The following is a 22,932-nucleotide window of genomic DNA, read 5'->3' on the forward strand; positions in this document are numbered from 1 at the left end:
TCTGTACGGAACACGGGGACACTTCCGCCGTACAGCTCCGGGCAGCCAATAGAAGCGCGGTGCTGTCGGGGGACGCATGGCGGGTCGTACGGCGGGACCGGAAGGAGGCGGTGGCGGCAGCGGCGGCGGGAGGATTTGGCGGCAGCGGCAGGATTTGGCGGCAGCGGCGGACGCGGCACTATGAGCGTGCGGCTGAGCGAGGGGGCTATCGCGGTGAGCGGCTTGGGGTGGGCTGGGATGGACCTGGTCCCGGTCAGGGTGGGAGGTGAAAGCCGGGCCTGGGCAGCGGGTCCGGCCCGGTCCCGAGGGGAGAAGCAGGCCCGGAGCGGGGCCTGGTCCCGGGGGCTGCTCCGGGGTCAGCGGTGGCGGCCACACCCGCGTCCCTGGCTCTTCCACGGCAGTTCGTCCTCAACTCCTTGGCTAGAACCCTTCCTAGGTCGGGCCCGATGATCTCAGACGTCCAAGCTCATTGATTCTGTGGTTCTGTCACTGTGGGTGGCGAGGCCATCCCGAGCGAGGCCGTGGCAATTTTCTGAGCGTCTCTTTCATTTCTCCAGGCCATAATGCAAGGGGAGGAAGTCTCCAAGCCCGTGCTGCAAGTCATCGTGAGTACTGTCCCTTCCCTCGTGTGGCAGCCCCTCGGTGACTGCATGTGGGGTCCTGAGTGCAGCCAGACTTCCTCTGCAGAGAAGCCGAGCAAGGCTGCTCTACTTTTAGTTCTCCTAATTTTGTTATGCATTGCTTGGGCTGTGCCGTTGATATTAGTGTTCAAAAGAGCCGAATAAATGAGTCACTTGTTGTTGGTTTCACTTTCTGTTTTTGAAAAGTTTCTGAACAAATGTGAAATGACAGCCTTTTCTGTTTTTCTCCCCTGCAGAATACACGGGCTATTGCCACAGGAACTGGGCCCCCACGTTACCGAGTGCTGATGAGTGATGGGGTGAACACCCTCTCCTGTGAGTGTGACAAGCTGCAGAGAGGTTTTTCTAAACATGGAGATGCTAAGGGTGTTAAAATTCCTGATCTGGTGACTGAAATAGATACTGAAGGAGAACATAGGCCACGCTGGGCCACAGGCTCTGCACCATGCAACTGCATTTTGTCATTTAGGTGAAATCTTTGACTTTTGGGACTTGGTGAAATATAAGCAGTCAACTTGCTGCAAGATATAATGAAAATACAGAAACCTATGCATGTAACATTGATTTTAAAGTAATTTAGCTTCATCTTCCTCTCAGTTCTTTGATGTACAGTCATTCTAGCTATACTGAAGTTTGGGGAATAAATACAGTATAGTTTCTGGTCAGTTTTAGTGATTTCTTAGCAGTTGCACTGTTTTCTTTGACAAGTCATAGATTCAGTGCAATACCTGACTAGCTGAGAAAGGTGTGGCCAGCCATGGCAGCTCCTTTTAAAGCTGGCATTGTGAATTGTTCCAATATTTTCCTTTTCCTGCAGCGTTCATGCTGGCAACACAGCTGAACTCCCTGGTGGAAGAGGAACGTTTGTCAGCCCGGTGTGTTTGCCAGGTTAACAGATTCATTGTCAACAGCCTGAAAGATGGAAGGTATTTGTGTTAATCTTTAAGTACAGCCCTACAGAAAGGCAGCTGTGCTAGTGGGGGCTCTGTGCTTTGTGACTAAGCAGAGGCCAAGTGCTTTTGGTTGAGATTACCTGGAAATACTCAGGCTTTAGGGTGCAAGAGGGAAAGTCCACAGCACCAGTAACAGAAGAAATAAATTGCAGAATATAACTCTGGTGGGATCAGATGTATCTGTACAGTGATTTAGTAATATAAAGTTTCCAGCTGCAATACTCCAACTCCAGCTGGAATACTCCAAATATTTGTACAAAGCTTCTTTAAAATTATTTGCTGTTGAAAAGAAACGATAAAGATACCTCCTTACTTAGGTGTTGTGGAATCTGGTCTTTTATTAAAATTTGAGGAAATAGGATAGGAAGGAATTTTGAGGGGAATGGCAAAATGAGAAGGGATCCAGGTGAAAGTATTACAGAAAAGCTAAGTATATATCTCACAGGATGTGAACTGAGGTTTGTATTCTTTTCATTCTGGGAAGAAGAAAACAACTTTTGAGGCAGGGAATAAAAACCTGGTATGGTTTTGCTCCTTTTAAAACACAGTGGTTTCCCTAGCTATTTTTGGTGCCTGTTCAGCCTGCCATCACCTGTCCTTGATGCAGTGTGATATTGTTTCAAGCTTACTTGTCCCTCTAGAGAGGGCTTAGTTGACATTGGAGAGCTTTTGTCTCCCAGATCCTTCATCCAAAGAACCAGCCTCTTAATGCTTGGTTTTCTCACCTGCTGCAAAGGATATTCAGAGATGGTAGCTGCAGAGGGAGTGAAAGTCTTTATTTGCTGTCTGTTCTGTGTTGTAGGAGAGTGGTTATCCTGATGGATGTAAACGTCCTGCAAACTGCTGATCAGGTTGGTGGGCCTATTGGCAATCCCCAGCCGTACAATGAAGGTGAGTATCTGTAAACAAATATTTTTCTGTCAGCTCAGAGAGCCTTTCAGCTTCTCTCTTTCACTTGAAAAAAAGCAGTCAGATGTGTTCAGGGTTTTTTTTTTTATTTTCGTGCCTGAAATAGTGATGTCCAGATCTTGGAAATCCTTTTTGTTTGTGTCACACAAACTGGGGTTTGTTCCTATTTTAATAAACTCTACACCATGGCTGAAGTTTGAGTCTCTCCATGGTATTTGGAGTATCCATACTTTATAACCTTGACAGGTTTTTATTGTAGTGAGTGGTCTCTACCTCGAGTTCCAGTAAGTAAGCGGAAGCTATTTTATGTCTCCTCATAATGAGTAATCAAATAGATTCTAATTTCTCCTGTCTGGAAAGAAACAGGAGGAGGAAGATGGAATAATGATCTGTAAAAGTCTAAGATGGCGTGGAGGGGATGAATAAAGAATGATGAATCTCTCTCTCTCTCTTTTTTCTATGTTCATTTGATGCTCTTTAGCTCTCATGTTGTCAGGCAGTGGTTGTAAAACAAAGGCTGCACCACACCCCTAAACTGCATAGTTAAATTATGGAACCTGTGGAGGTAGGTGCCAAAAATTGGCACAGGTTCAAAAAGCAATTAGATGTGAAAGAGAAATCCATTAAAGGCTGTTAAGCATAACAATACATCCTCTGCATGAATGTTAGGTGCAGGAAGCACTAAAACTTAGATTGTTCCAAGTACATAGATGAGAGACTGGTATGAAAACAAGGAGAGCACAGAATTCCCTAAGCACCCATTCCTACCATGCCCAGCTGAAAAAGGATTGAGGCACTGGGTGGACCTTAATCTGACCAGCCATGAATCTATTTGGATCCATCATGTTGCATAAATAACTGTCTTCTTCACTTTTATGTGCTGAGCTTGCAGTTCTCATGCAAATGTGTTGTTTTTTTTTTTTTTAAATTAAAACATTTTTCCCTCCGAGAACATTCAAAAGTCTGTTCTGCTTTTCCAATTCTGATCTTTTAAAAAGGAGGGAGAATAATAAGCACTTAAAGAAAATATTTGAACAGCTCTGTCAGTGATGTATACACAGATAATGGCTGGAATTTAATAGCAAACAGCTCTTCAAGAAGATTTTTTTTTATCCTGAGAGAAGTGAACTAATATATTTTTATTACTGAGGGACCACACATTAGTGGCAGGAGTTTTCTGTAGAATAGTTTGGACAAATAGTGGTGGTAGGTACATTGCTCTTCTGGTTAAAAATCTATTCTGTTGCAAAGTCAAAGACATCTTTCTTCATTAACTTTTTCCAAGGGAATTAAGAGGGGCGTTTGTTAAATGAGCCTAAAGAATCCTTTGTTCCTTTGATAGTTACTTAGCTAATTGCTGTTTAAAAAATGTGTTGACATCTCAGATTTTATGGTTTAATCCCACAGTTGCTGTAGAGACCAAGACTTTCAGAATAGCTACTGAGCAGACTGTTTTGTGCCTTTCTCCCATTTCCCTGCTTGTGTGATACAAGAGCTTGTGAACTATAGTGTTTTTCAGTTATATTGTTGCTTAGAAACCACTGAGAACGTGGTATCTGACAGAACTGAGCTGAAAATATACCTTTAACTATAAATTCTGGTAAAATTACCATTACTTTGATCAAAGTTGTGTTCTTCATTTGGACTTACAAAAATACTCTGCAGCGAAGGTTTCAAATCTAAACTCTTTTGGAGATGTTACAGGTCTGTGGTCATAATATGTGTGGGCTTGCACTAGATGAAAGATGCCAAATAGGATGTGATGTGTATTTCATTTTAGCACTGATCTTATTCTGACAACTTCATACCCTTTTATTTGATACTAAATAAGGTTTCTGGTACAGAAGATGGTAATAGTTTAGATTAGGTAAGCTTAACCCAGCCCTGCTGCTCTGCAGGCTGCAAGATTTGTCATGAAGGCCTTGATGAAATGGCAGAGGTTTGTATTTCAAGTTGCATATTCTCAAAATTCCTGTATATATTAAGAAATTGTATTTTTGAGGGACACTCAGCTAATGAGTAAAATGAGCATCTTAAATGTACTCAGTGGTTTCCATTAAAAAAAAAAAAAAAGTTCTGTTATTTTAAAAATGTATCTTTTAGCCTTACTTTTGGTTTTCCTTGAAATACAGATATCAGACTGCCAGACCTAGGATTAAGGAATATTCTTCCTCAGACTGTAATAGCACAGTGGGACCCAGGGGGGTGAGAAGCTGGCTTTTGGCCACTTTACATGGGAGCAGTAGGTGGTTAATCTGCCTAACAAGGAAGCTGGAGACACAATCTTCTTATTACAAATCATAAAAACTTTTCAGGCAGCCTCTCATAATAGTATTGAAAATTAAGACTGAGCAGTTTAGTTCTTGTTGAAGACTGGATGGTTGTGTTATTACTGTCATTAATCTCATTCAAATTACTCTGATGCTGGACTTTCTTTTCACTATGACAATGACTTTCTACTTATGTTTAACTTCTGTCATTAATCTTCCCATGTTTGAAATGTTTATGTACTTACACATTCACTTGAACTCCTTATTCTGGCCCTTCCCACTGCTGTGATTTAGGTGTGTGTTGTTTCAAAGTGTGGGTTTTTTTCCCTTCTCTCCCTTCCCTGCTGCTCATTTCTGGGGCAGGTCTGGTGTCATGGTTCTGTGGCAAAACCTCTTGGTGACAAATTATTGGAAACTGAGGACTCCTGTTCCACAGTTATTGCCTTGGAGTGGGCTGTGGGGCAGCTGCAGGCAAAGGTCTTGGGTTTGCCTCACCCACCACATACAGCAAAAATGTGAGCAGGTATTTCAGCTGGTTTTTTCACCTCCTGCTAATAAAAACTAACAGCAAAAACCAGGCAGCCTCCTCGGTTTTCTGAGCACTTTAAGTGATCTGTAGGCCACCAGCCACCAAAAATCACAGTTTAGGAGTCCCTAGGCTCTCCAAGCGAGAAAATTGGAGAGATATTTCTGCTACTTCTGTATTTGAACACATGCACAGATGTGTGAATTTATTCTTACTCTGTTGAGAAACACTTGGCTGTGGGTAGGCAGCCATTAAAATGTGAATTTGTGTTTCATAACTCACACGTGTTCCAATGGATGTGGTGGTCTTTGGTTTGGTTTTCAGTGTTTTTTGTTGTTTTTTTTTAATCACAAATTCCTACAGAAAAAACCATATTTGGAACAAAAGTAATAAGGAAACCTCTTGCTGCCTCATACCCACATTCTGTTCTTCCTGAATATTCCTCCCCTGACCAGACATATTTTTCTCTTAATGCGTCTTGTTGGGTTTTTTTCCACCTTCCCTTGCACAAAATGAATTTGGGTGTGGATGCTGACCCTGTGAGCACCTGAGGCCACTGAGCAAGGGGGAGACCTGGCTCCTCCATCTAGTGGAACCTGCAGCAAATACACATTTTGCTGTTTGACGTCACACTGTTGCCAGGGAGACTGTCACCAGTTCACCGATGTGACTGCTGCGGCAACTTAGAGGAGCAGACTGGGGTTTGTGCAAGGACCTGGATTTTGGATTCTAAATAACCAGAGGGTTAACTCTGGAGCACATCAGGCAACACCACATTGGGATCTCCTTGTGTTGTTGTTGCTGCTTCTCCTTTCCTGTAGTTTGGTGCCATCCCTCTGTCCTAGGATTCTCTGCTTTTGTTCCTCGTGGTGCTCTGTATGCTTGGTCTTACCTTCTTTTGCACTTTCTCTGACCCTCTTCTTCCTCACATCCCAAATCACAAGGGTTTTGCCTGCTCAGGCCTAGGTTTCCCTCCAAAGCAAGACTTTTAATGATTAATTGTGTCCAAAAGGACAAAAATGTTGGGTATTTTCTCATCTAGAGGTAAATTATACTGTAAAGGAATTCAAATTTTTGAATGGTAAATTAGCCTTTTAATGGACTTTTATTTTAGATATGGCTGTCTGCTCTTGCCCTTGTATTTTATCATTAATTTAAACAAAGTAAAAGCCCTGAAATCTTAAAAAAAAAATGGACACTTTGTTCTTACCATGGCATCACTTTGCTCCCTAAGCAATTTACTGCTGTGTGCCATGAGGGGCACTGGTGAATTCTGAAGTGATGACTCCATCACCCCCACATTAAACATCATCATATTTCGGAAATAAAATGCAGCAGGTGTTTTCTTTGTCTTGGGTTAACTTCAGATTTGACTTTACCCAGTGGATTTTTGGCCCTTTCTGAGTGATGAGACAGAATTCTCTACAGTTTTTTTATCTTAGCTGTTAGGTAGGAGCAGAAACTACCTGTCAGAGCAATAGCAGCTGATAAACACTGAAAAGTTGTCAAGATTACTTCAGGGCTGTCCTTTTAAATCACCATCAGCCCTGAGTTCTTTCCAAGTAGAAAGCAGTTGCTTGAGGAAAGAGATCTGACTGGAATTCCTTCATGGTAATGTTCAACAGATAGCTTGCTGTGTCTCAATACCTGGATTTTAGCGTGTTTTAATTATATTTTTAATGTAATTTTTTATGGTTTTAATTATATTTTTTTTGCATGCAAGTCTTATTTCCTAAAAGGTTACTTTTAATTACTGTGCTCCTACTCTATGGTCTCTTTCCATTTTAATTACCAGGACAGGGGCAACGTTCTGCAGCTCCAGCAGGAAACCCAGCACCCAGCAGACCACAGCAACAAAATGGCAATTTGTCTGGAGCAGGTAAGAGTCATCCTGAGCAGGAATTCTGATATGTGATCAGTGAGAAACTACAGCTTCAGTTTAAATAAAATCCTTTCACTAATGGTGTTGCACAAGAAACTCTCATTGAGGAGTAACCCATAGTTTGACAAAGTGAATTCTCTTAACAGAGCTCTATACTTGGTTATAAAAGTGGGAAAAAATTGTCCTTTTTACCCCATGGGAAAAACAAAAAGCCCAAAAACCCCAACTTTATTCAGTTTACACTGCATTCTTGAAACAGATCTGTGGACACCCAAATTGGGCTGCAGTTTGGAGCTGGCCACCAACTGTGTTTGTTACCAATGCTGAGATAGAGGCCAAACATTTTAGGTGATACACTGAAATTATTTGATAGTACATCTAGAACCTTGGTTTCTTGATCAAGATTTCAGTGAGATACTGAAAGATGCAGTCAATTTAAATGTCAGGCTGTAGACTTTTTTTTTTTTTTGAGCTAAAAAGTTGTCAATCCTAATTCTTGGTGCCGCTTTAACTTGTCTGTATTCTTTACCCCTGTGTTTGGGAAGGATTTTTAAATAGTAAAATTTTGACATTTGCTTAGAAACTTGTAACAGAAAACAAGCTTCTCCTTCCTTGCTTAAAGCTGATCACGAGAGTTTTTTGCATATACATTGACAAGATTGAGTTTAGAATTAGCAGTATTACTTTATGTCAAAAAACTATTTGTGGGGTGTTTTTCCTTAGTTGTTTCCCCAAGTGGTGTCTTGATCTAACACTTCCCATCCCTGGGAGTGTTTGAGGCTGTATTGGATGGTAAGGTTGTTTGTGGAAGGTGTTCCTGTCCTTAGCAGGGGATTGGAATGAGTGTCTTCCAACCCTAACCACCCAGTGATTCTGTTATTTTAGAGGATTTACTGCTAAACAGTTGTTTGCCACTTAAACTGTGTTCAAGTGGTTGACTCTGGACACATCTCCACTTCAGTGCAAGCACTCTAAAAGGTCTGAGAGTGTCTCTTCTGCAGCATTTTGCAGCCTGGAAAACACTTGTGACCAAGAGCAGATGGGATGCAACAAACTTCAAGCCCCTCTGTGGTGCCCACATGGTGCAGGGGGCTCCAGTGTTCCTGGAGCTTTGCCCTGTGTGACTCCCCATGGTGTGGTGGGAAAGATCTGCACCATGAGTTGGTTTTAACCTGATTTTTGTGAGCAAGGCTGAAATCCTCTCTGCTGTGTTGTGGTTTTTGGAAGGTCCTGCTGCTCCCAAGTACCACGCTCCCTCCAACCAGTTTGGAAAACCAAGTGCTCCCAGTGCTGTGAAGACACCTGGAGGATCTCAGGTCAAAGTGGTGCCAATTGCCAGCTTGAATCCATACCAGTCCAAGTGAGTTCTTGTGGTTTACCAGGCCTTGTTCATGTCACAGCATGAAGGAACAATAGCTTTGTTTTGTTTTTCTGTGTGTCTGTCTCTGTCAAATAATTCATTGAGTTCTTTGGACTTCATTGGTTAAGTTCAATCAAACCAACCCAACAACAACCAGAAAACCACCCAGAGAAACAATCAAAAAACCTGCCACAGAAACACTAGTGGGCTTTGTTTTGGTTTTTTAGGGCTTTGTTTTCTCATTGTTTTGGGTTTTTTTTCGGGGTTTAGTTTTCTGCTTTTTTTTTTTTCTGTCTGTGGGGAAGGGTGTTCTTTTCTTCCCTTTTTTATCTTTTTAAATTGCATCAACACTCTTTAACAATCTGAGATTTGCCTTGCCATTGTCTTGGTGCAGCTGCCCTGCTGAGCTTGATAGGTTTTTAATATTTTAGTTGAAAATCGATTGACTTGTCTGTGTTTTTTTTTTTCCTAAAGCAACCTTCTTTTTGGTAACTTAATGACAAAACAGCTCAGTAAGCTATTCACTTCGGCTACTGAGCTGTTGAAAAGCATGAGGATGTAATTATTTAGTGAATGACATTTTTAAGTTATGCAAACTGATTTGATTACCCAAGTTAAATGCGAATCCTATAATTGAGCTCTTGAGTTCTGGCGTGGCTTTTCAGAGCAGGCAAACTGCTGTGTGAGAAATGTACCCTAGAAGAGTAAAAGATTTGAGGCCTGCTTCTGTGCAGAAGGATTATTATCATACTGGATGCTTTATGGCTGCTTTGTTGCCTTCTCCACAACTTTCTGTCTTTAATGGTCTAGGCCATTAAAACAGAAAGCAGTGGAAAGAGTTGCCGAGGTGCAGTGGGAAGATTCTGGCTTTTAAGCCAGTTCCAGTTCCAAAGGTTTGTCAAGTCAATCTCTTCTTTAAAGAGATGCAGAACAGTGATTTCTTGCATGATTTCAGGTGGACCATTTGTGCTCGTGTTACCCAAAAAGGTCAGATCCGCACGTGGAGCAACTCCCGTGGTGAAGGAAAGCTCTTTTCCGTAGAACTGGTTGATGAAAGTGTAAGTGTCATATGTTGAGACAAAGATAATGTATGCCAGATGCTGATGAACCCTTCATAAAGGCAGAATAGAGGAAATAAAGTGCATTTTTCGGAAATGATTTTTTTTATTACAACTGAAACTTGTATCCCTGCTTTCATTAAGTTGCGCATCAACGTGCCAGTTTTTATCCAGAATGAAGTCTTAAATGTGCAGCATTGCTGATTATTTTTCATCAAAGTCTATAGTGTGTGACTGGATTTTTGCAGCTTCAAAATAGACTTGTTTATGCAAACTGACAACCTAATACTGAGGGTTGTGGTGGTTTCCTGTAGATTGAGAGTGACATCTCCTCCTGGCTGAGCTACACCTTACAAAACAGGGAGTGAGAGGAGCATTACCTCCAAGTTACAAGCTTTCAATTTTCATGAGGAAATTGGAGTACAAATTATTGTAACATTGAGAAATTTCCTCTGTGGTTTGTTTGGGGAATGGTATCTGGTTAATCTAACTAAACTTACAGTTTGTCAAACCTCTTATCAAATTACAGCCTTCTGTCGTGAAAACAAACAAGATTCTGCTAGATGATATTGAGTGTAAAATGTGAGGTTAATAATGTACCATGTTGTCACCAGGCATTTGTTTTCTCTGCATAGTGTCTGTATTAATTTTTTTTTTTTAAACAGTGTTTATATCTAGTGAGGGTATAATTGTTATTAATTCTTACTTATAGACATATCTGAGTGGGAGCCATCACAATATACTGTGTGCTAACTTGTGGAGCTGCGGGGTCTATTTGAATTTTATTTCATCACTGCCAGTTTTACTGGCATTTTCAGAGGTGTCTCTATGATGGATGTAGTTCTTATGCCTTTTATTCTGAAGCTGTAGATGTACTAATGAGACTTGAATATGAGGTTTGATTGTCAGGTGTAGAATATGTCATTTTAGCTCTAACTGCAGATGTGAAGAGGACGTTGTTTGTTTCTCACATGCCTGGAGCTACCCTGGCAGACCCCACTGTCTCTGCAGGACTGCTGCCACTTAACATTGCAAAGATTTATTTTTTTTATTTTTTTTTTTTTTTATCTTTTTCCATGCCAAATTTCACTTCTGACCAGCTCCCCTATTTTCCTGCAGGGTGAGATTAGAGCTACTGCATTCAACGATCAAGCAGACAAGTTCTTTCCACTCATTGAATTGAACAAGGTATGGTAGCTTTGTGCTTTCTTAGACTGACAGGAGCTGGAAAAGAGGAACTTGAGCCTAGCAAGGATTTTTAAAGGTGAACACAATCTATTTTCCTTGACTACTGATAATATCCCCTGTTTCATTGCTTTCTCCTCTAGGTATATTATTTTACCAAAGGCAATTTGAAGACTGCTAACAAGCAATATACAGCTGTTAAGAATGACTATGAGATTACATTCACTAATGAGACTTCAGTTGTGCCCTGTGATGATGCCCAGCATCTCCCATCTGTTCAGTTTGATTTTGTAGCCATCTCTGACTTGGAGAACACGCCCAAAGACTCGATTGTTGGTCAGTCAAAGTAAAAAAATGGCAAATTCTAAAGCTTTGAAGTTTGATTTTTGTGTCCTTAATTCTGGGCAGGTAGTGAGCATAGGATGCTTTGAGTGTTGTGGTCTCTTAATTGAAGTCATCCAGTGATGGTTGCCATTAAAAATACCTCAGGCAGTTTTCCTGTTAGGATGATTTTACCCTGTTTTCTAACAATATATATCAATTATTCTTCAAATGTATGCTTCAAACTACAGACAGTAGGTGATAGTTGTTTATTGTGCTGTGATCACTGTTTGCCACAGAAAAAGGCTGAAAGAAAAAATGCCCTTGCTCAGCACGTGTGCATTTCATACCTTCTGTGGTCTTGCTTTCTTTCACTATCTAATTATCTCTGTAGTGATTTTGGCATAATTCATTGCATCCAAGTCCAAGCTGCATGACTGTTTTGGCTTGCTTTGTGAAGTATCAGAGGTTTGTTTTTCTGTAATTCATTGGGCAGAGTACTCCGGAAAAATCAGAGGCTTGGGTGGGGGCGAGGGTTCTCAGGTTTCAGAGGCACAAGATGCCTGTGATTCAGAGACATTCAGCTGGGAATTTTAAAGGTAGATGGGTAATATTAAAAGTGATGTATTTTTAGGGACTGCACAGGGGATTGCTTTAGTTCTTAGCACCTGAACATGCAGACTTGTTAAAGTTGCAACTTATGATTGCGGAGTTACGTGGAGGCACGAGCCAGTTGTTCCATTGTGTTACAGTCACTTTGAAGGCTCTTGCTTGTGCTTTAATAGCAAGTGTGTGTTTCATGATCAAGACTGAAGTCCTTTGACAGAATGTGATGGGAAAAGATAGTACAATGCCTTGATCTCTCTAATGTGGTGAGGCTTGCATTCATGAATATCTTAATGACTGCGTCAACAAAATTAAAGCACTGAAGAGTTCTGTAGTGGAACATTCCTACCATAATACACTTAATTTCCATATCAGATTTCATTTCAATAGGGAGCTGGGTTACAAGGTAAAAATCTGACAGTAGGTTTGAATTCTTCTCTTGTGATCTTGTATTCCCCGATTGTGACCCTTGAGTAACTCTAAATTGTAACTGTTTCTCAGATGTAATTGGAATTTGCAAGAGCTACGAAGATGTCACTAAAATTACAGTGAAAGCTAGCAATAGGGAGGTTTCAAAGAGGAATGTGCATCTGATGGATACATCAGGGAAACTGGTGACAGCTACGCTGTGGGGAAATGAGGTATGTGCTCTCTTACCTGTTCTTAACAAAGCTTCCTTGGTGTAGGGCGAAGAAGTGCCATTGTCACCTGAGATGGGCACAGCACTGACACAGTCCTGGGTGTTCAAAGATCAGGGGCCGAGAGGAGGTGAAAGACTGTCTGGTTGCATTCAGGTGTGATGTTCTTAACCTTTCCCTGACAAACTGCTGACATGATCTGACTAATGTGTTCTGAACTACTGCAGACATTATGTCTCAAGCCAAAATACTGAAGGTAACAGGCTCCTGGTTTAGGAAAGGGTATGAGCTGCAGTTTAATTGTGGAAAAGCCTGGTGGCTATGGCTGTCTCAAATGAGATGAATTTTATTTGTAGGGTGGGATACATATTCCCCTAATGAGCAGGTGGAGAGGCTCTGCCTCAGAGTGGGAGTTTAAAGCATCAGAGCCTTGGAAGTGAAAGTTTGAACAGTTGCAGTAAACTGCTTCTTTATCTTCTTAACAGGCTACTTTGTTTTCCACTGTTGTTATAGATACTTAGGGATTTATGTGCCAGTCTATAAAATGGGAGTGATCCTGCCAGCTTGACAGTGATGCTTTATGGCTAAATGATCAAGTGCACTGATACTGTAGGTACCTAAACACCATTAACCATCTGCTGATACAAATGAAGTAAACTGAAGTTCAGTATTGCAAAGCTTTAAGACTAAACTAGGTTATAACAGGAGAGACTTGTGGTATGCAATTCCTGGCATAACTCTTCTAACAGAGATCAGGGTCTGCATTTTGCAAAGTTAAATCTGTTTGCCTGCTTGTAGAATAGAAATATCAATAAGTATTGATGGGGGGAGTGATGTATGGCTTGCAGCTGGCAGAGTTAGGGTTAGAATCTGTATGTTCCTTATAACAGTCACTGCCATGACTGCTGGGATGTGTTTTCTGTTCTTTTTGCATCTCATGGGTACAGTAAGTGCTACTGCAACTCCAGCTCATTAGTTATCTTTAAGTACATGATCCTCCCCTTGCTTGCTGAGTGGTGTGGGGGTCCATAAAATCTATACCTTTCAAACCCTCTCTCATGCCATGAGGCTCTTTTGTTAGTGTCAGGCTACTCATGTGATGGCAGTTCAGCAGCATTAGAGCAGCTTTATGAGATAAAAACCAGAAGATGGAAAGTTGAGTAAAAATGTTTGGTCAGCATAGCTGCACTTCTGTGTAAGTGGTAGTAAGATGGACAGGATTGGCTCAGTGAAAATGAGTGAGTTGTTTCATCTCCTGAGGAGTCTGATATGAGCAATTAATTTTGTTTCCATTCCCATAACACATCTCCCTTCCCAAAATCCTGGTGTAAAGCTGCTGACAGAGGGGACCTATCCTTTCTAACCAGCCCATGGTGTGACTTAAGGATTCTCTGGTTCCCCAGGAAACGAGGTGTTAGGATTGCACAGAAAATTGTCACCTACCTTTGCTTAAACTCCTAATGACACCGTTTAAAACCTCACCTTTTAGATACAGCGGGGCAGTTTGATTCAGGTTTGGTCTCTTGTCATGATCTGTGAATTATGACCACAAGTTCAGTGCCTTTCCTGTAACATGCTGCTGCTGCTGCTCTCTGGTTTTTCACACATGCAGGCTGAACAGTTTGATGGCTCCAGACAACCTGTGATTGCCATCAAAGGAGCCCGTGTCTCTGACTTTGGTGGCAGAAGCCTGTCTGTCCTGTCCTCCAGCACAGTTGTCATCAACCCTGATAGCCCAGAGGCTTTCAAGCTCCGAGGATGGTATGAGTGTATTTATGTTGCTTTGTTTCAACCTCCTGCAGAGTATTTGCTTTGTTTTGTTTCTCTGTACTTGAGCAGTGTGTGTAGCACTGAGGGAAGGTGGCAGAGGGTATGGCTTCCAGAGCTGTAGAAACTTCTCTGGCTTGCAAGCCCTAGAGCTTGGAAGAGTGTCCTTCTTAAGTTGTTCAATTCAAAACAACTTTTAATCCCATGACAGACCTTGAAAAATTGAAATCGGGATAGTGCATGCTGACCCAAAGCCTTGGAAGGCAGCATGAAATCAGGCTTGACCAGCTCTACTTTCTGAGGCTTGATCTGAGAGAACAGTGGTTTTTTTCCACAGGCTTTTCCATTGTGTGGAATCTGATATGCACTCAAGTTAGTGTGGAGGGACTGTTTGACATCTCTCAGTGTCTAGTTCTTGCTAGATATTTTTCAGATAGCAAAATAACTCTTTTATTGTCAGGAAAACAAAGCGATTTCATTGTTGCTTCTCCTGTAAGTAGTTGTTAAATTGTCTGTTGTAAGTATGAATGTGGTGAGATGTGGTGTATGTGTGTGAAGAGGGTTAAGTGCCAACAGCATCAGACTTGTGAATCCTGAATCTTCAGATTCCAGTTACATCACCCAAATGTGGATGAAATAAATGGCATCCTCCATTTGTCATTGAGCTGTGGCTCTCCCATACTTCAGAGGCTTGTTGGAGATAAAATTGATTGTGGGTCTGAGCTATTACTGTCACGCTTTAATTAAGCTCAATCTTTGAGCCTCGTTGGTGTGTTTGTGAAATCACAAAGCCCATCACAACGGGAATGCAGTGCAACCTTTTGCTGAAGAGCTGTGCTTTCTTATTTTAACAGAGGAAGCATAATCTTTTCAATGCTATTTGCTTTTTCTTTCGAAGCTGCTGCGAAGATAATGGTACCATGTAATTTAATTTTAATTATGGAAATATCTTGATGCCCTTAAATCTTGTTATCTGCCTGCCTCTAAGAAGTGTGCAGTGCGTGGTTTGACCACTAGCTGGCAAACAAATTGCAGTTATATAGAACAAAGCTGTCCTCCTTTTGTGGGTTTATAAAATACTGTGCTAATTAAGTCAGACTATTAACTTATTCTGAAATGCTATTTTTGTTTGCAATATACACATATTACTGTAATTGTTTCCTTTGCAATCATTGATAAAAAATCCCTCATGTATCGAGCACATGAAAATAAACGTAAGCTTTTGATAAGTCTGTATGGTCTGCTCTCCAAAAATAGAAGTGCATCTCTGTGGTTGCAGGTTTGACTCCGAGGGGCAGCTTCTGGAATGTGCCTCCATCTCTGATGTGAGGGGTGGGCCAGCAGCTGGAGCAAATACCAACTGGAAAACTTTGTTTGAAGCCAAATCTGAGAACTTGGGACAAGGAGATAAGGTAAGGCATGGCCACTCACTACAAGCTTTGTGTATTGGGGAGAAAATAAAAAGCAAGGCTTTGTGCAGGTATTCTTCTTATTGAAGTAGTCCAAGTGTTGAGCAGTATGTGTTTACTATCTTGGAATTTCTGCTATTAATTAATATTACTGTTTTTTAAATAAATCCAAGTTTGTTGCCAATGATGCAACATGATACTTTGTTTGCAAGAGAATTCTAAGCCTCGTGTCAATGAAGGGGGGATGTTTTTACCCCAGAGATGTTCAAATAAGCAGCACAGAGTGTTCCAGGAGAAACAGGTGCATTAGGAGGAAGTGGTTTTCAAGGGTGCATGCTTGGTCAATAGAAAAGCTGGTAATAAACCCCAGGTCTTTGGCTTTTCATTCCAGAAACCTCTCTAGGCTTCTACTGCTTTTTATTTTTAATTTTTTTGTCTCAGACCTAAGTGCTAAGCTGTTTGGGATATACAAGAGCTTCTATCCATGGAAAAAAACCTTTAAAATCATAGAGTGTTTTGAGTTGGAAGGGACCTTAAAGATCACCTCTTTCCAAACCCTTTATCATGGTTAGGGATGCCACCCCTTAGATAAGGTTGCTCAGGGTCCCATCCAACCTAGCCCTGAACACTTTCACTTCACCTGTAATTCAGCTATTTTCTGTGACAATTTTTGCCCATGCTTCTTAAGCAACCTCTATTTTTCTGCTGAAAGACTTGACCATGGTCTTAAACCATTATGATTATTATTTTAGTGTGGTGAGTGGGTATTTTGTTCTGTAGGCTATAGTTTAATCAAATGCTTATCTGTAACACTACACAATAGGCTTTCTGTTTTTTGTATTGGTTCCTAAAAGAAGCGTAGGAAAGTGCAGAATCTTAATCCTGTGAAAAAGTGCAGATTTGAACAGACACAATGGAGAATCAAATATGCTTTATCTAAAGAAGACCTAGCAATTGGAGTTTCCTGCAATGGAAACACAAAATAATCTTGCTGTAGGGGCTTTATTAACATAATGGAAGCCTAAAAATTATTGCAACAGAGGGGTTGATTTACAGTTTCCCAGTAATCCATAGCTGTTAAGCTTTCTAATCCTAAATATCCAAGCATGGGTGCCTTGCTTTTGTAGTTAGTTCAGAATGGGGAAAACATTGAGTATTTTGAGGCTAATGTTGCACACTCACTCTCCCAGGCAGATTATTTTAGCTGTGTGGGCACAATTGTACATCTGCGCAAAGAGAACTGCATGTACCAGGCATGTCCCTCTCAGGATTGCAACAAGAAAGTGATAGACCAGCAAAACGGACTTTACCGCTGCGAGAAGTGTGACCGCGAATTCCCCAACTTCAAATACCGCCTGATGCTCCTGGTGAGTACCCGGATCACATTTCAGGGCGGTTCCTGCCACGTTCCCAGCACAGTCCCAACAGAAAATCTTTTGAGGGAGGCTGCTGCTGTTTGTCTGTCCGTGCTGCCTGTGAGTTCGAGGGTATTCAGCTGGTTTGTGTGCTATACCTGAGTGAAGGATGTTTCATTGAGCTGATTAGCAGTTTGTTTTCCTAGTGCTCCAATTAAAAGCTTTTCTCTTTGCCAAAAAGTTGCTGCTAGCTCAGTTGATTCTGGTTTCCAAGTGTACTATGCAGTGCAGAATACAGATGGCCTCCGCCTCTTCAGTAGTGAAGATAAACTGAAGTAAAATGGCATTTCTGGAGAGCAGTAATTGCACTTTTACAGCTGCTACCTATATTTAGTACAGGTTTTTTTGGTAGGTATTGTTCTGCCTCGTGCTTTAATGGAGCCTGCTTCAGAAAGTTGTCTGGGGATTATTATTGTGGTGCCCACTTACACCATAGGCATTGAACCTTCTTCTGTTTTACATTATAAATTGGAGTTGTATCTGCTTCTTAGAAATGCTCTGCCAGGTGGGCATGCAGAGGGAAGGGAAGTATCCCTGCAGCCTCCCCAAAACACAAACTGCTTCTGAATATCTTTTATCAGATAACTTCTAGGAACACATGAACTGCTTTACATAGCAGAGTCATTGTAGAATATAAAGGGGATGCTGAGGGTGCACTCAAGGCCTTCAGAGCAGTGTCTCCCATTTCTTCATTCCTAATTGTCAAAGCAGCCAGGAAACCTGGGAAAGGTCTCAGGAATGTGCAATTCAGTTTGCAGAGTTGCTGCTGTCCCCCTTGGTGGTTGTTGTTCTGGGATAGCTGTTCCTGCTCACGGCTCAGCAGTGGCAGCAGGACACAGCTGAGCATCCATCACTGTTGTCCTGCTGTGGTCTTGTTGGCCTTTCCCTGTGGTTCAACCTACTGCCAGTATTAACTTCTGTTAAGTTATGGACATTCTGTGGAGCTTAAAAAAGGTAGGAAGTCACTGGTTTCCATCCTCAGTGATTCAAAGGACATACAGGTCAGGCTCTGAGAGTTACTGGAAATTTGAAACTCTGTGTAGCTCTGAGATATTTTTTACTTTTGTGTTGTCTTCTGTCATTCTGGAGGAAAGGGCAACAGGATGAAATAATCTTTTGGGTTTTGTTGTTGTATTCTAGGTGACCATTGCAGACTGTCTGGAATATCAGTGGGTGACTTGTTTTCAAGACACAGCAGAATTCATTCTTGGGCAAAATGCAGCTTTCCTGGGAGAACTGAAGGAAAAGGTCAGTCAATTAGCTTATTCTTACTGTTTGCCTTGAAGTTGAACCATGTTTCACTCATCTTGTATTGGGCTGCCCTTGGATTTCTTGGAGGCTTTTTTTGATCCTTCTGGTGAGGAAATATTATTTTAATGTTTTGAAAGCAGCTCTGGCAAAGATGTAAGGTTTTTGTGGAGCACTGGTGCTGATCCACCAGAGAGCATGGTCTGATATTTGTGTGTGAATGTACAGCAAATGTGGAAAGGCACTGGGGCATGTTCATGTACTTGCTGTGGGAATTAACAGCATTTAAAATACATTAAAAAATGCCATATGAAAGAAAGGGATGTTCTGTTTCATTTGTCAAGGATTTAATTTGCCCTTTCTCTGGGTGATAGGCCAGCTCAGCTCAGCCCAAGGTTGTCCTCCAGATGTTGGCCTTCAGTATCTTTTACAAGTTCACAAATCATTGCTTCTCCCTAGCCCAAAGTTCTTGGCAGGGACTTGTTTACTCTCCTCAGGATTATTTTCCACAGGCCATCTGCCTGAAGAACAGAGATTTGCCTGCTTTCCCCCATAGTTTGCTCCCACAGTCAGTCTGTCTACCCCTGAGCTCTTTTGGCTGCTGAAAGCTGGAGATCAGCCTGTCCTCATCACCTGGACCTGGAGAGGCAGCTGATCACTGCAGGGTTGTGCCACAGCCTTTGGGGGACTGACAGCTTTAACATGTGTTGGCTCCAGTAGAACAGCCAGCCTGTTTTATCATTTGTACCTAGAGTGGAAGAATCTGCAAAAAAAAAAACCAAAACCCTTTAGTTTAGCAATGAATGCTGACAACATTATCCCTAATGTGTTCCAAAAATTTGTTTACAAAATCAAAAAGTTCTAGAACACTTTGTATGTATCTTTGTTAAGTAGGCAGGAAGCTTTCTGAACTAATGTGTTTAAGCCCACTTTTGAAGGCTCTTTTTTTCCCCCACCAAATATCATCAGAACTTTGTGGGTCTCATGAAAACCACAATTTGTAAAACGGGTCATTAGCAGAGAAGCTGAAGTGATCTTTCTGTGACAGACTAGAACAGTTTTTAAGGTTGTAAGTCATTAGACACTAACAGGCAGTATTATCTTCCCTTTGTCACTCTGTGCTTTTCTGCTGCATTTGTCTTTATTCCAACCAAAATAATCTTTTCCTGATTTTTTTTTTTTTTTTAAACTTGTGTACCGTATAAAAACTGTGGCTTTGTTTTGTTTTTAAATGATGATGTGGAATGCATGATAAGTTCTTGAATTGCATATGAGCCTTGCTGTGCTCCCAGGCTAAGGCTGGTTGATTCCAGGATTCCACAGATACCCCAGTTTTTGGTTAACCCATTGCTTGGCTGTGGAAAGGAAATTAAGCAGGAGGGATTGTTGAGGATGTTGTCTTGAGACACTTGTGGACCTCTGTTTCTGCAAAGCTGGGCTATTTTTCCTGTAATATGGAATGATTTTTGGAAATTTTCTGCACTCTGTCAGAGGTGAAGGGTACAGAGGTAGTTTTGAGGCACTGGGTTTTTGTGGTGTTAGGAAGGCTGGACACCTCTGTTGCTTAGGATGTCTAGCTGGGGGGATTCTAATTAGATGTGCTTGCACTTTTGCATTTCCATTTTCAGCCATTCTTAACTTGTCAATATTTTCTTTACTTTAGCCATACTTAATCTCTGCTAGAGTTTAAACAAAATTTTCTTAGTTGCTTTTAATGCTGAAGAGAACTGGGTGGGGAAGGAGAGACAGCAGATCCTATGTACCAGTACAAACATGTAATGTCTTTTGAAGAGCTGCCTAATGGAAATGGCTGAGGATAGAAAATGGAACATAATATGGAGTGAGCCCTTGAGCGGGAATGCTTTGTGTTCCAGGAGAAATTGGTTTTGATTTGACACTTTTATGAGCCTTTAAAAATGGTACTCGATGCATTTGCAGTAAGCTTTTCTTAGTGGTTTTTCTCTGATAGAGCTGATGCAGTGTCTTGTGAAGTTGGTGGGAGTCTTTTCACTGCTCACAGTATGGATGGAGTTCATGTACAGCCCGTGACCACGCTAAGCAGAGATACATGTGCAAGGTTTTTCATCTGCCTCTTGCCTGTGCTTGTTAGATACCAAAGGAGGTAATGTGGGGTAGCAGAGACTGCTATGCTGAGGGCATTTTCAACTCACTAATGGTTAGCACAGTTTGTGACAGAGCTGCAGAGAGGAGCTAAATGCTTTATTAAGCAAGTTTTCTTATCCTCTAATCCATAAGATGGCCAAAGGAAGGGGTTTTAATATTCAGGAGGGATATGCCTAAATTCTGTAATCTGTGAACCTCGCTGCTCCTCTTCACCTCCATTTGTTGTGCTTTTCTGAACCCTAGGAGAATCACTGTGTAGTGTAAAATAGTGCTGCACACAGTGAAAAACAGCAGATGTAACACTTGGAATGTGAGTGGAACTGGGGTGGATTCAATTCCAGATCAGATGCTCTGTCTGCTGCTGGAGTGACTGATCAAGTCAAGTGCATCTGGTAGATAAATGCATTAATAATTACTTGTCAGTATCATCAGGGAGACGCAGGATTTTTTTTGAATGTCAGCAAAGGTTTTTACGACTCATATTTTTACAAAAATAAACCTTTTTTTTTTTTTTTTTTCCAGTCTCCACGACTTGCCTGCTCCTTTTCTAATGTTTTGACAAATTGTCTGTTATAAATGGTGATGATGATGTTTAGTGTTCGTATGGTAATTAGAAGCAGCTTATGTTATAAATATGACACAGTCTTCTCATGGTTATTAAAGCACGTTCAAAACATGGATCTGCTTTTTTTATAGAACATTCTCTTAAATAGGCCTGTGTCAGGATGGGAAGGATACATGCAGCTCTGATGGATAAGCAGAAAACCAGAATGCCTAATAAGGCAATTAATAAGGAAATAGTTAACTCTGTCAGTGTTTGTGATCACAGAACAACATCAGAATTAGCCTGAAGATGGGTAGTATTTTTGTTCCTTATACCTGGTTGCAGATTCAGTGCAATTGTATGTTCCTTTGTTTGAGCAGCTAAAAAGTTGTCACCTTTTTATTTTAAAAACTTTTGGATTATGGGTTTGGCATCTCAAATGTGATCGTGGAATACTCAGCTCTGCCCATGTGGGCCAGGTAGTTCCTGTGTTTTGCCAACCTCCCCAAAAGCTGAGCTGTTCTCCAAAGTTCATGGTACTAGAGGGAGCCTGGAGTGTCTGCAGCTGATCCCTCTCTTTGTCCTTCCCTCAGAATGAACAGGCTTTTGAAGAAGTGTTCCAAAATGCAAACTTTAACACCTACGAGTTCAGGATCCGAGTGAAACTGGAGACTTACAACGTAAGTGTTGCCCAAAAAGCAAATAATGTATCTTGTGGCTTTTGTAGTTCCTTCCACTTGTCTCCCTAGGAGGTGACTTCCTCCTCTTTATGTTTGTGGGGAGAGGTTTCCCTTGCTCACAGAGAACAGAAGATTCCAAAGATCACACAAATGCTGTCAATCTTGAGCACTGAAGGAGGGATCCTTGCTGCTCCCTCTCAGGCTCATCAAGAGTTTCACATGGAAACAACATAATAGCTCTGGGAGTCGTGTTGGCACTCCCAGCTAACCCAGATACCATGAGCTGTAAGTTACTGGGGCAGAAAGAGGTTGGATCCAAATGCCTGGAGTGCTTCATGTTCTTTTACATACTAAAATTTCTCTTTCCAGGACGAATCTCGTATTAAGGCCACAGCAATGGACGTCAAACCCGTGAACTACAGAGAATACAGCAAGAGGTTGATTGCCAACATCAGGAGAAATGCTCAGCTGGGGTGAGGAGGCCCATGCTGGCTGCTTGAGCCTAGAACTTCCAGGAAAAACTCAATAGATAATGTTCATTGACTTTTTCCCCACCTGGTGTGTGACAATTCGGCGTTAGTTACACCGTGCATGGCAGCCCAGTGTAGTGGGCTGAGTGATTTGATGCATTTCTCTGGAGATGTGCCCTGGGAGGTGAGAATGCACTCTGATGGCCACGACTTGGAGCTTGTTGTGGTCTGTTAAACTCTGACAGCACTGGAGAGGAATCTCTAGACAGATTGCCAAGGTCTTTAGACAAATCACTCAGAATGTCTTGAAGTAACTTTGCTCTCTTCCTATATGTAAAGCTGAATTATATAACCATTTTGTCTTCTTTGCAAGGAAGTAGTGACAACCATGACACTTTGACTTGTTCAGCAGAGGGTAGGAGGAACAGTGTCACAGAGCTTTCAGATCTGGACAAAAGAGAACAGGTCTATTAGTATAAGTTAGTTCTCTTCCATAGAATTCAAAGGCTTTCACTTTCCACAGGTGCCATGCAGTTGTTAATGCTTGGAATGGCAATATGGTAGAATTATTAATCAAAGACATATCTCTTATATCTGAAGAATATCCTTCCTTCAGGGTTTAATAGGCTGAGTCAGATGGGTCTGATATTAATCAAAATTGTCTCTTCTGAGGAAGGCAGATAAGCATTGACTCTCCATCCCCCAGGGAAATCCAGGCAACTACAAAGCATTGCTTTAAGTTTTCTCTTCAATTAATACTATGGATTTCTGACTGATTTTTTTTTTGGCTCGCAGTTCCTGCCTATACATGTTTTGTATGTTTGTATGTTGAGTTTCCTTAGTTTTATTTGTAACAATGTTAATCAGAAAGTGGTCTTTAAATGGGGGGAGCTTTGTTTCAATAAACACTGTTTGATTCCTGTGTA

General features: G+C 41.4%; 1 protein-coding gene across 1 annotated transcript; it reads left to right on the plus strand.

Annotated features, from left to right (window-relative positions):
- Positions 1 to 95: 95 nt before the first annotated feature.
- Positions 96 to 22,932, plus strand: RPA1 (replication protein A1). The gene is made up of 17 exons (XM_015646929.3): positions 96 to 213; positions 558 to 605; positions 878 to 956; positions 1,459 to 1,567; positions 2,397 to 2,485; positions 7,095 to 7,178; positions 8,409 to 8,541; positions 9,497 to 9,599; positions 10,719 to 10,787; positions 10,928 to 11,120; positions 12,213 to 12,352; positions 13,962 to 14,110; positions 15,396 to 15,528; positions 16,716 to 16,892; positions 18,081 to 18,188; positions 21,450 to 21,536; positions 21,906 to 22,932. Exons 1-17 carry the CDS (start codon positions 181 to 183, stop codon positions 22,011 to 22,013), a joined length of 1,842 nt encoding a protein of 613 aa, XP_015502415.1. The 5' UTR covers positions 96 to 180; the 3' UTR covers positions 22,014 to 22,932.

Source organism: Parus major, chromosome 19 (genome assembly GCF_001522545.3).
Source record: "Parus major isolate Abel chromosome 19, Parus_major1.1, whole genome shotgun sequence".
NCBI lineage: Eukaryota > Metazoa > Chordata > Aves > Passeriformes > Paridae > Parus > Parus major.

What these genes read in the sequence shown, in the direction of transcription:
- RPA1 (XM_015646929.3), top strand. Translation starts at nt 181, where the DNA reads ATGAGCGTGCGGCTGAGCGAGGGGGCTATCGCG. An exon ending in CACTCATTGAATTGAACAAG is followed by an intron (nt 10,788 to 10,927) that starts GTATGGTAGCTT and finishes TTTCTCCTCTAG; the next exon opens with GTATATTATTTTACCAAAGG. An exon ending in AATACCGCCTGATGCTCCTG is followed by an intron (nt 16,893 to 18,080) that starts GTGAGTACCCGG and finishes GTTGTATTCTAG; the next exon opens with GTGACCATTGCAGACTGTCT.